At 39.9% G+C, this 13599-nt stretch overlaps 1 protein-coding gene across 1 annotated transcript in view; it reads right to left on the bottom strand.

Moving 5' to 3' along the window:
• The window catches only part of MGAT4A (mannosyl (alpha-1,3-)-glycoprotein beta-1,4-N-acetylglucosaminyltransferase, isozyme A), a 76173-nt gene that overhangs the window by 34293 nt on the left and 28281 nt on the right, over positions 1-13599 (bottom strand). Inside the window, exon 4 of the mRNA XM_009867102.1 lies at positions 12801-12934. Coding sequence (XP_009865404.1) covers positions 12801-12934 — 134 coding nt within the window. The remainder of the gene's footprint in view (positions 1-12800; positions 12935-13599) is intronic.

Raw genomic sequence — 13599 nt, 5'->3', positions numbered from 1 at the left:
TCTTTCCCTTAGGATAACAGGTCAACTGTCATCTTTCCACATCAGAACTTCCAGGGATAACCAACTCCTCTCATTACCCAGCCTAACACTAAGCAGGATCTTTGCCCACATCCTTCAGTTGTGGGCGTGTCCATGAAGGTAGCACTTCTAGGTTATTTAACACAGCCTCATATTTATATGAGAATATGCAATAAACTTGATCACACTGTGACTGTACCCAAGAGAAGAGTTCATTATACAGAAGACTTTGCGAGGTAGCAATAAGAAATATTGAACAGCCAGAAAATTACTCAAACCTAAGGATCTTCCAAGCAGTATCAATAAATTGAGCTAGTAACTGAAAACCAACAGAAAAAAATATACTCCCCATTTCTGAGGAAGAAAGCATTTACAGCCTTGACAAAGTAAGACCTAAAGTCCTCTTTTTATCAACCTGCACAATATAGGACTGTTGAAAATAATTACGAACTATAGAGAACATGAAGGAGTACTATCCTTGTCATCTCTAAGAACCTTAAACAGGACAAGATAAATCCAGATTAATCAAAAGGAAGTCACCCAGTGTAACGGTTCTTTAGGTTTCTAGTGAAGATCATCTAGTAGATACTAGGTTAACTTCAGAGCAGCTATGGTGAACTTACATTCTATTTCATTATCTCGGTGGTGCTTGCACCTACTGAAAGGATATGTCACTGGTGATCCCAAGCAGAGTAGCACAAAATATAGGACTACAGCTATGAATGTTTTTGTTTACCAAATCAGAAGGCAGTAACAAATCCAGAATTCCTCCTTAGCAAACCCTTAAGGTAGAAGATTAAATAATCTCTAAAAGCCTAGGATCCAAGCAAAAGAAGCAAGAATGATCATTTTAAGAACTAATTAGTCTTTAAAGCAATTAAATGCCAGATTGTGATAAGTCATAACCAAAACAGTTAACAGTGCCAGTCACAAAGATGCATCTTATCGATGAATCACATGAAGCCTTACAAACAAGTTTGTCCTGTTAGATTGATCTCTGGGAATTAACTGAAAGACATATAAGTAGGGGTGGTTATTTCAATATCAGCAGTTCAAATCTTTCTCTCTGTTCTTTCTTCCTAGTCATATGAAATTACTGATCTCCAAGAGAAAGCAAGAAGACTTCGAGTAAAACATCCTCCTTTTTCATTCATACCAGATCAGACCAAAACTCAGCATCTTGCTTCCAGCAGTGGCAGCCACGGATACACAGCAAAGAATAAGAAATGGGCAAGCATACACAATATACCCTCCTGCTACCATCCATGCTCCAAATCCAGGTTACTTCCTGAGACAGATGTGGTTTTGTGCATTTAATATTCCTCAGGAGACTCCTCTTCAAGGCACCTCACCAGTATCCCCTTGAGCCTATCTAAACTTTCAGTAAGAAAAGAAGATTTGATCTTAAAAGAGTTTCATAGGCCTGTGAACATGGCAACATCTCCTCGCATCAGCAATTTTGATGAGAGATATTTCTAAAAGAAAACTCTACACGTTGTGGAACAAACTAAAGTTTCAGGCTGTCAGTTTTTTTAATTTCATCAGTTTTTAAAAGATGCTGCCATACAATTCTTTAAAGTACCTTCTCTAGTTTAGGTGAGGCTGCATTTCAAATTTGCAATTATTCTAAGGTTTGTCTAAACAACACACAAAGAACTAGAGCAGTAATAAACATTTGATTGATTTTTGAGTGAGTGGGTACATAGCAAAGTAGTAGAATACATTTAACAGCAAACAAAACAGGAGCTTAGAAAGTTCCAATTAGCAGCTAGTCAACTGTCAGACAAACCCAAAATTTCTAGTTTTAAGAATCAACCACTTTGTACTGTTAAATCCTACCTACTTCCTAACCTCAACAATGAGAGAAGATGAACTGTTTCTCAAAATATAAGGAAAACCATGACATTTTAGACCAAAGGTCTATTTATTGTCTTAGCCAGTAGTAGATGCACAGGAAAAAAAAAAGATGCAATCATAGAATATCTCAAGTTGGAAGGGATCCATAACATCATCATATCCAACACTCTGCTTCTTGAATCACAGAATGTTAGGATTTGGAAGGGACCTCAAAAGATCATCTAGTCCAGCCCCCCTGCCACAGCAGGATCACCTACAGTAGGTCACACAGAAACGTGTCCAGGTGGGTTTTGGATGTCTCCAGAGAAGGAGACTCCACAACCTCCCTGGGGCAGCCTGTGCCAGTGCTCCATCACCCTCACAGTGAAAAGGTTTTTCCTCATGGCTTTTGTGGAACCTCCTGTGCTCCAGCTTGCATCCGTTGCCCCTTGTCCTGTCATTGGACATCACTGAAAAGAGCCTCGCTCCATCCTCCTGTATGAATTTATACCCTTTATGTATTTATAAATATGAATGAGGTCACCCCTCAGCCTCCTCTTCTCCAAGATAAAGAGACCCAGCTCCTTCAGCCTTTCCTCATAAGGGAGATGTTCCACTCCCTTCAGCATCTCTGTGGCTCTGCGCTGGACTCTTTCAAGCAGTTCCCTGTCTCTCTTGAGCTGAGGGCACCAGAACTGGACACAGTATTCCAGATGTGGCCTCACCAGCACAGAGCAGAGGGGCAGGAGGACCTCTCTCAACTTACTAGCTACTCCCCTTCTAATACACCCCAGGATGCCATTGGCCTTCTTGGCCACGAGGGCACATTGCTGGCTCATGGCCATCCTGCTGTCCACTAGAACCCCCAGGTCCCTTTCCCCTCCACTGCTCTCCAGCAGGTCAGTCCCCAGCCTGTACTGGCACCTGGGGTTGTTCTTTCCCAAGCGCAAAACTCTACACTTGCCGTTGTTGACTTTCACAAGGTTTCTCCCCGCTCAGCCCTCTAGTCTGTCTAGGTCTCTCTGAATGGCAGCACAGCCTTCTGGTGTGGACTAATTAAAACTAAACCACATGACTAAGAGCATCATCTAGATGCTCCTTGAGCTCTGATAGGCTCAGTACCATGACAACTTCCCTGGGCAGCCTGTTCCAAGGACTAACCACCCTCTCAGAGAAGAGCCTTTTCCTTCCCCAGATACAGTTTCACTCCATTTCCTTGTGTGCTGTCACTGGTCACCGAAGAGAGGAAATCAGCACTTCCCTCTACTGCCCCCCACTTGAGGAAGCTGTAGATAATCACAGAATGTCAGGGGTTGGAAGGGACCTCTAAAGATCATCTAGTCCAGCCCCCCTGCCACAGAAATGCTACTCATACCAAATCAGAACCCCCCAAGATCACAACTTCGAATTTCTCTTTAGCTTCTTCCATATCTTTCTTGTGAGCTGCCTTCTCGATTATAACCCTCTTCTCCAAGTTTAACAAACCAAGTGACCTCACTCCTTTTAAGCCTTTCCCTGAAGGCTCTTCACCATTATAGTTGCTCTCAAGACACACTCCAACAGTACAATGTTCTTCCAATATGGAGACACCCAAAACTGCACCCACTACTCAAGGAGGGACCACACCAGTGCAATGTAGGGTGCAAGAAACAGGGTATGTACATGATGAACTTTCCTTCCCTTCATATACTTCCTAAATTCTGGTAATCAACAGTTCATAATTCCTAGGTATGACTGGTATCCATATAATTAGATTCAATAGTTCCTCCTGGATATAGTCTTTGTGAATTTGCCTGATTCATTTTGGAACCCATTTACTCACATTTCACAATATCCAGCAGCAACAAGGTCCACACTTTAGCTATGTATCAAATGAAAAGTAGTGTCTTTGATTTAGATTTTGACTCTTAATTTCATTTAACGGCACCTACATTGCACCTGTATCACCCCCTCAAACTGAGAATCGGTTCTAATCCACAGGTGTAAAATTCAAATGAGCAAAATAGTGAATCCAAACAGGACAGGAGTTCGGCTGACGCACAAGCAGAACAAGTGCACAACCATGAGACCACAGAAGACATGATGGTCTTGCACTCTAGCAGCACCAACAAGACATGGCACTACTAGGAGAAACAAAAATAGCCTTGAAGTTCAGACATCTACCATTCTACTGTAAAGCCAGGGATTCCTGTTCCCGCTTTTATTTCCTGTCTCACCCCTCATGCAACAATTTATCTCGTGATACTGGATACGTTGCAAATTAAGTTTTTCTTAGTTTGCCAGTAAGCACTATTCTTAATCTAATTGTCATGACTTGTCCACTCCATGTGCTAAATATTGGACTTTGGCAATATAAAGTGCTACAGAAAAGCAGTTGTCGTGAAAAATTAAACTGTATGTGCCAACACTGGGTAGTGTAAAACTTCATTTTCACATTAGTTTCTCCAAATGGGGTGGATAAAAACAAACACCTACCACAGAAAATGAAGTAAAACACAATAGAATGTCATGATACAGTGCACAAGCAATGTAATTGTAGCATTATCTTATTTTTAAGTTTTGACTTGTAACCTTAGGGATTTTTTAAAGCTATAATTTTCAAGATGCATATTGAAATGCTCTGCAAAATGTACAATTTTTTCAGCAGCTGATTCTACTTTGAACAGTGGGGTAGGACAAGATTATCTTCTACAGGTCCCTTCCAGTCTCAGTGACTCTCTGAATATTAGATTTTGCCTTAGTAGACGAAACCTCTGTTTGGACTAAATTTCTATTTCAGTTGTCAAAAGGAGTCAGTTTTGAGAAGTGCAAACAGAAGCAAAGATGGCACTAAAATTTCAAAGTTTTTTGTTTTCTTTTTTCACAAGCCACTAGGAAAGGAAATTAAAATGCAGAATATCAAAATACTACAAAATCAAGAAGAGACACTACAGAGAAAGAGGAGAGGAACTTCAGACATTAACTGTACAGTACATGCTACACATTGTGGTTTATCTAGGCTGTTCGATTATTTATATCTTAATTCTTAGATAAAATCTTCTAGAAGTAAGTCATAACTTATGCAACAACATCTTCCAAAAAAAAAAAAAAGAAAAAAGAAAAACCCTGGGAAACAACCATGCTAATCCACAATTTTATTGGATCTTTCACCAACCCTGTAAAATAGGGGTGGAATAATTTTACAATGTATTTTAAGTAAAAACAAACAATGCAAAACTGAACAGCCTCCAGAAAAGGCAAAGCCAACGAATGTTTGCCTTCAAATAGTTAAAGTATGTATGAATGTAATTACTTATCTACAAGGCATTAAAATTCACACAGGATAAAACAGCCACTGAAGTGGCACTTGGACCTATTTCTGAATATTTATGCAGTGAAGAAAAAGCCCTAAGGGATAAAAGCGGAGCAGCGGTTTCCAGTAGTTGCAACAGTGTCACCTTATAAATAAAGTCTGTGGGAAAAGGTAGTAATATCTGTTCAGAGTTCAACGAACACAGCTAAAAAAAAAAAATTATTTTCAGAAATACAGTGTCTGCTTTCAGATATGAAGAAGGAAGTCCAAGTTAAACACAGGGAACACGAGCACAAGACACAAAGCACAAAACAGGAACACAGAATACTGTCATAACATAGCTGCCTAACGTTACATAAGTAGAACGTAGCCTCTGTGTCCTACATAAGCTAATGACTTCCTCCCTTACACTACAAGTCCCCACTCTACCACACAGGTAAGAAATATGTTTCTCCAGTTGTTTCCATGATTAACCCAATTCATTTCAGGACAGGGTTGCACAGCTGAAAGCCTTTGACAATAACAGCAGAAATACATTCTCATATCACTCAGCTCTCATTTCTCCCTACCCTCACACTCTGCAGATTAGCTTCTCCATCGTGAGGGCGTACATCCAGATGTTTGTACTGGGAACCACAACACCACACCAGAGAACAACTTTGTTTAGCTTTTAAGAAGGCCAGCCAGAATGAAAAAAAAATTTTAAAAAATGGACAAATCAGAACAAGACATTCAGGATGCAGGTGATGTGTTAGTTTCATACAGCCTTCTACTAGTTTTGTGCATATTAGAGATGAAGCCTGGTTTCTAGAGTTTGCAGGAAAGCAGCATATGTGGCCTGACAACCAGGGAAAACTTCTCCTTGGTCCTTGGATGAGCCTACAAATCATTGAAAAGGTCTAGGTTTATCTTCCAGAAGATGGGTAGTTGTCGCATACTTTTATGACGCCACATCCGTCTATGATGCATGTTATTTGGAGGATGCAAGGAATTGGTTCTCATTATCTTTAGGCCAAGGCAGCAGCAAAATTTGACAGAGTTGTCCAGAACTCAAAGTGTCAACTCAGTCAGTCATCCAGATATAAAGTCACCTCCTACAATCCTTCTGAAAGAAGATTATTACTGTTACTTGCCATCTTGCAAATACACTAGATGTTACCAAAGTGATCAGACCCAACTCTGTCCACTGACAGTAATGTTCCTTTAACAGAAACATCAGATAGTTACTGTGGCCCAGGTACATCTCAGAAGGTATCTGATAGAGAAGTACTTCAGTCATTCAAGTCTAAGCCTTGAGAAAACAGCACAATACTGAATTTTATCTTTGTGCTGAGACATTAGATTTGTCTTGGGTACATTAAAGTTTTTGAATCCTGTCAAGGATATTTTCTTAAATCTAAAGAAGATTTTTACCACTTGTTTAATCCCACATAAAAACTTTGCTAGTCAATGCCACGAGAAGAGGAACATAAGATTTGGTCTCTCTCTAGCTCGAGATGCAGTCAGATCTTCTGAGGACTAGGAATACCCCCTCGAGGGCAGCCCCAGGAAAAGGTGGGTCTCGAGTTTTCAACAATTAGCAGAAAGAGTGGAACGTGTGTAGCCAGGATGATATTGATACAGCTGGGTTGAGAGCAAAAGAGACAAAATACTCCTCTATCTTCTACCAAGAGATCTGCTGATTAAAAGAGATCTATAATTCAGGCCCAGAGCAACAGGAGGTGAAAATACTGGCTGGTTTACTTTTTATGGAGAAGTTTTCCATACTGCACTCCAAAGTTAACACATCCAAAACAGGTTCAGCAAGGTTTGACCCAGTATATTCACTCAGTGCCTAACTGGCTGAGGCTTTGTTCATATCAGTGCACAGGATGGTAACTTGTTGGGTACTCGTGTCACACTGACTCAACCAATACAGAGATTTATCCAAAGAAATAATACAGAAAAAAAATTCTCTGTAAAAGGAGTACAAAGAAAACACTGTTGTAAATCAACAATTTAGCAGCCACTGCTTACATAAAGAGATGACACAGTGACAGTAAAAGATAACCAAGATACACACTTTCTTCTAGCCTAAATGAATTTTATATGCATGAAACAGAGCGAGGCTTGAATAAGTGATATGCAAGAAAGTGGTCTAGTGCTCCAAGAACAAGTGACTGGTCAATTATTGCCTAGCCAGATGTAATCAGTAAAGTACAGAATTAGCAAAATGCTTCTGCATACCTATAGTGTCTTCTGATTCTTACTGAAATTATTTGTCTTACTGATAATTATGGTGAAAACAAGGGCTTGCAGTCTTTCCAATATACATTGATAACTGTACAAAAGCCTGTATTAAGTGCAGTCACTGATTAATAAAGTGGACTGACAATAATTTGTGAGATATTTAGAACAAACCTAAGATGTGTTTTCTTCATGGTAAATGAAATCTCTCCACAGGTCCAAAAAAAAGATCTGATTAGATAGCAGAAAAGTATTTTATTTTCTCTCGTATTCAGTAGTGTGTGCGTGTGTGTGTATATATATATGTATGTATGTGTGTATATATATATATATAGGGGGGTGTGTGTGCCTCTTGTTCCACTACGACAATGTAAAAATATTGGCCAACAATTTTTATCTAGAGGTCATAGTTTCTTAAATCTAGAGCATATAGTTTATTCTGAAAGCAAGTTCTCATACAGAGCACATTTATGAGACTTCAATTGTGTGTTTCAAGTCACAGAACCATCGAATGTCGTAGGTTGGAAGGGACCTTAGAGATCACCTAACCCAACCTCCCTGTCATGGGCAGGGTTGCCCTTAACTAGACCAGGTTGCTCAAGGCCTCATCCAAACTGGCCTCGAACAGCTCCAGGGAGGGGGCATCTGCAGCCTCTCTGGGCAATCCATTACAGAGTCTTTTCCCCCTCGTACTGAAGAATTTCTTCCTAAGATCCAATCTAAACCTCTTCTCCTTCAATTTAAATCCATTTCCCCTTGTCCTGTTGCTGGACACTCTTGTAAAAAGCCCCTCTTCAGCCTTCCTGTAGGTTCCCTTCAGGTACTGGAAGGCAGTTATAAGGTACGCCCTGGAGTCTTCTCTTCCCCAGGCTGTACAATCCCAGCTCCCTCAGCCTGGCCTCGTAGCAGAGGTGCTTCAGTCCCTGAATCATCTTTGGGGCCCTCCTCTGAACTCGTTCCAACAGATCTATGTCCCTCTTAAGGTGGGGACACCAGAACTGGATGCAGTATTTGAGGTGGGGTCTCACAAGAGCAGAGCAAAGGGGGAGAATCACCTCTCTCAACCTGCTGGCCACACTCCTCTTAGTGCATCCCAGGATGGGGTTGGCCTTCTGGGCTGCATGAGCGCACTGCCGGCCCATGTGGAGCTTCTCATCTATGGTAGATGTAGATGTAATCTATCTAGGCTGCAGCAAAACAGCGTATATAGAAACTACAAGTTAAACCATAGAAGATAGGATTTATAAGAACTCTTTAGCAGGCAAAAAACTGTCTAAACCAGGTATAACTGTTTGACAGGATGGTTTTGATGTTATTAAGTGGGTTTCTCCAGGATTCTGTGTTGGGAAAGATCTTTGGTAAGTAATTTTATGCAAAACTGGGAGCATACTAAAGCCTCCTCAATAGAAAACAAGAGCTTGCTGAGGAAGAACAGGATGCACAGGACTCAAACTGAGTTTGAATGGTACTGAGAAGCCACACTGACCTGCTTACTGACTACTAAGGAGAAACCCCCTGAAGAGAAGTGAAAGGAAGCACTAAATTTTGTTAGCTGATGACAAATCAGAATGAATACATACATAAACACTCCACGAGGCAAAGTTTTGTGGTAATAGCTTAGTTTATTCTAAATGGCCAAGGCCTGGTACCATTGGCACAACATTCTACTTAGACTCTTCTATCTCAATATTGATATCCTGTCCGTCCTCAGTAGGATATATCCAGAGAAATTCCAAGAAAAGGAATGGGAACAAAGGATACTTAGAATAATTATCAGTCTAAAAGAGCTTGGCTTTTTTAGCAAAGCACAATTATTGTGACATTTACATATAAATCTATAAATATACCAGGAGGGTAAATTAGGGGGCCAGTTAGCTCAGTCAGTTGACCGTGGCCCTAACAATGCCAAGGTCGTGGGTTCGATTCCCGTTTGGTCCCCATATGTCGCCTGATCTAGTGTAGAGGTGGCATCCCTGGTGACAGGGAGGCTGGATTAAAATGATCTCTAAGGTCCCTTCCAGCCTAGGCCATTCTATGATTCTATGATTCTATCTACGCCCCTAAGTCCTCTTCAGGGGTACTCGCAACCCACTCCGTACTCTGTTTATATTTGTGCCTAGGATTGGTCCGACCCAGGTGCAGGACCTTGTGCTTGGACTTGCTGAAGCTCAAGCAGTTTGCACTGGCCCATTTCTCAAGCCTGTCAAGGTCCCTCTGGATGGCATCTCTTCCCTCAAGTGAGTCCACAGCACCACACAGCTTGGTGTCGTCAGCAAACTTGCTGAGAGTGCACTCAGTGCCGTTGTCCATGTCACTGACAAAGATGTTGAACAGCACTGGACCCAGAACAGACCCCTGAGGAACATCGCTTGTCCTCAGGTGTCCATGTGGGTATCGAGCCATTGACCACAACTCCTGGAGTGCGACCTTCTGGTCAGTTCCTTATCCACCAAGTGGTCCATCTGTCAAATCCATGTCTCTCCATTTTAGAGACAAGGATGTCATGTGGGACAGTGTCAAATGCCCTGCACAAGTCAACTGATAAGTCTACAAACTAGCTACATAGCGAAGGGGAATAAAAAGATTTTTAAGTATAGAGATATAATGAATCATACCTATTTATTAGTCATCCTAATGAATACCTGCAAAATATTCTGCAATAAAGTTATTTTAAAATAAGTTGGAGAACAGAGACATATGTCAGTTACTGGGAGAATTTTGCAGTTTACTGTCAAGCAATTCTAGTAATTACTTAAATTGGTGATTAGATATCACATCAGCTGAGACATTTTAGAATTCCTTGAACTTCCAGTATGGAAATTTACTGTGTATAATTACATTACTGAGAAATAGCCATACAGCAAATGAATATGCAGATCTCTCTGTTTAGCAACCACAGTGCATCTGTATTTACTGTTTACACTGTTCATGCCATTTGCAGAAGGCCAGTAGCCTTAATTTTCAACTTGTTTTCCAGTAAAAAAGTCAAATTTACATGAAAGGAGTGAGACTGAACTGCTATAAAAATTACCAGTATTAAAAGAGATTTTTTAGGGTGCTTAGCACAAAAAGATTAAAGTCCATGTCTATGGCTTCCAGCAATGCTACTTAAACACTGTCAATCTGATTTCTCAAACACAGTCAGCAAGAAAATACTAAAATCCCTTTAAAATACCATTTTTCATATAATTCTCTTGTAAAAACATTTTTGTAAAGTCTTGCGGTTTTATTTGTTTGTACAAGCTATAGATAAAGCACAGACAGTAATTTTAAGCTTATTAGCAAAACTACCTAACCTCACACTATGGCCATTTCTTGCTATACTTAAACTGCACAATGTTGAGCAGAGGCCACACTTCTTTTTCAGAAATTTTTGCCATCATTTTTAATACAAGCACACTTGGTCAAAGTTCTAATGCATTTTTAAATAAACCTTCATTACTGCACCTATGTTAATGACAGCAATAGCCTAATTTTTTTAATTATTTTTTTTTTTTAGGTTTCCTAGCATATTAGGCTAGGAAACATCACAGACAAAGCTGTTTTAAAAGCTAAAGCCTTTCCTTTTATGTAAGGGGAAACAGAAGTTCACCAAGGGAGTAGGCCTTCCTTCAAATAGCCAGAGAAAATGTCTAATAAACCTACACTTTTTCATCTTGCAGAAGGAAGCTGAAATGTACAGCATAACTCAGAAAAAACAGCATAGTTCAGGATGAAGTATTTACTGTATCATATTAATCATTGGAAGAGTTCCCTGTGGCAATTGCAAAACACACTGTAAGATACCAAACTTAAAATATAAAACATGGTCAAAGAAATAATAAAGCAGGGAAGACATAAAATTGGATGCTGTAAAGGAAAAGAAATGCAAACCTAAGGAATGTGTATAAACAGGACAAGAATTTAAACTTAAGTTCTTCAAATTTTCCCAGACATGCATGGCTTGCAGTGCCCATAGCAGTTAATGTGAGTAAGCACGTAGTGCTGCTCCCAGATAGGTACAGAGATAAGAAACAGAGAGTCACAGCACCCCCCTGTAGAAGGGAGAGAAGCAATAGATGTCATGTAAAAATGTGCAAGTCCTTCACAGTCACTTCTGTAGAATCATTCCCAAGCTCAAATTGAATTTCAGACCACCTCAAAAGGAAGTTATGTGGCTATGGAAAACTCAGGGATGGCCATATGGCTTGTCAAAGGCAACCAAAGAAACTTGTGCATTTGGGCACACTTCAAGTTTTGTAGGAGACAGAGAATCCAGAGAAAACAGTCTTCACAGCTCAGATCTTAAGCAAAACTTCAGTTTTAAGCCTTGAAAGGAAGCTACTTTAAAAAGCAATAAAGCTACTCCAGCTAATACAGTGAAGAAAAATCCAGTATTTAAGTACTTCAGAATTAATTCCACTCTCTTGATATTCTCAACCAATGGATATTTTAAGAGCATTTTCTGCAGAAAAGCAATGTCTATCCAGAGGGCTAGTTTTTGACTGACTGTCAAGAAAAAGGAAACAGAGCAACTTACACTAGAAAACCAAAAGAATCAGTTCTCAGGTACACGTATACAAACCTTTACAAACCTTTCAAGGAAAGGTTTAAAATGTGCTGATAATACAACTAGAAATATTAAAATGCCTATCTATTTTCCCACGGATTCATCCCCAAAGGGACACTGGCTCATAGGATTAAAACTGCTTTCAGTTATAACCAGAGGATTTGAATTTTCATCTGTGGGACTCCTAAAACACTTATTCAATAGAGCACTATATAGTTAGATGGATGAAGGTCAAACATTATATATAAATTTCCCACTTTCTAAGTCAGACTTCTGAGAAAAACATACCAATCAAAGTAAGTATATGCAATTCCCAGCAGCAAACAGAATTACTTCCGAAAGCATTCTATCATTTTCCTAAATTTGATTTCCACTAAAGCAGAGTCAAACTGACCAAACAGTCCACATAAGCACTGTTTGAATTAATTCATGAAAAAGACTGGACTTATAATATATACACTCTTCAAAAAATAAAATCAGTAACAGTCTGTACCTAACATCTCAAACTGCAACACTCGTTCAACCAGGGACTAAGCAGCAGCATGAAGAGAAGAAGGAGAATCTCTGAGCCATTATTTTGATGTTGAAGGAATAAGTTAATTAGCACATCTGTGTCACTACGTATAAGCATCAGAAGATTTGCAAAATAACTAGTTCACTAAATCTGGGTCCACTCTTCCCTCAACAAACAGAAAAAGCTGAGCTCTTCAGGATCATTTCTCTCAGAAACAAAAGAATGACACTCTCTTCTTTTCATAGAAGAAGACAGACATTTGTCCATGTCTTAAAGAGAGAGTAGACCCTCATCTTTTCCTGAAAGGAGTGCTACTTGTAATTAAAGGCAGGTAACAAATTGTATAAAAATATTCAAGTGATTACCTCTCCTATAAAGACAACCATAACACAATCCAGCTTTTCTTCAGGGGACAGCTTATCAATAAGGGAGTGGAGAGTTTCTGTAAGGTAAGACTTGACTTTTCTTTTCACTGTAGGTATTCCCATTACAATGGAAACTGCAATCAAACAAACCAGAAACGTACTTTCAGTGATTTTACACACAAGATAGAAAGCAAAACTCTTACCTCGTAATAAAGCATTGCTTCAGAAGTGCAAAGAGTTAAAAGACAGAGATAACAGTAATTAAATAGAGTTTTAAAATATTCCACCCATCATCAGGAGTGTGATTAACATAATCACCACCAACTCTCAGAGCAAACACAGCAAACAAAAAAAGGTAATCCCAGACATGCCAGATTATTGCATACGTGTGGTGGATTCACCCTGTCTGGACACCACGTGCCCACCAAAGCTGCTCTATTGCTCCCCTCCTCAGCTGGACAGGGGGAGATAAAACATAATGAAAGGCTCATGGGTTGAGATGAGGACAGGGAAAGATCACTCCCCAATTACTGTCACGGGCAAAACAGACTTGACTCAGGGAAATTAATTTAATTTATTTAATCAAATCAGAGTATGATAACGAGAAATGAAAATTAAATCTTAAAACACCTTTCCCCAACCCTCCTGTCTTCCCACTCCGAACTTCACTTCTAATTTTCTCTGCCTCTTCCTCCCAAGTGGCGCAGGGGGATGGGGAATGAGGGCTGCGGTCAGCTCATTACACATTGTCTCTGCTGCTCCTTCCTCCTCAAGGAGAGGACTTTTCACGCTCTTTCCC

The sequence above is a fragment of the Apaloderma vittatum genome, unplaced genomic scaffold (assembly GCF_000703405.1).
Source record: "Apaloderma vittatum isolate BGI_N311 unplaced genomic scaffold, ASM70340v1 scaffold8863, whole genome shotgun sequence".
Taxonomy (NCBI): Eukaryota; Metazoa; Chordata; class Aves; order Trogoniformes; family Trogonidae; genus Apaloderma; species Apaloderma vittatum.
This window is presented reverse-complemented; position numbering and strand designations above follow the sequence as displayed.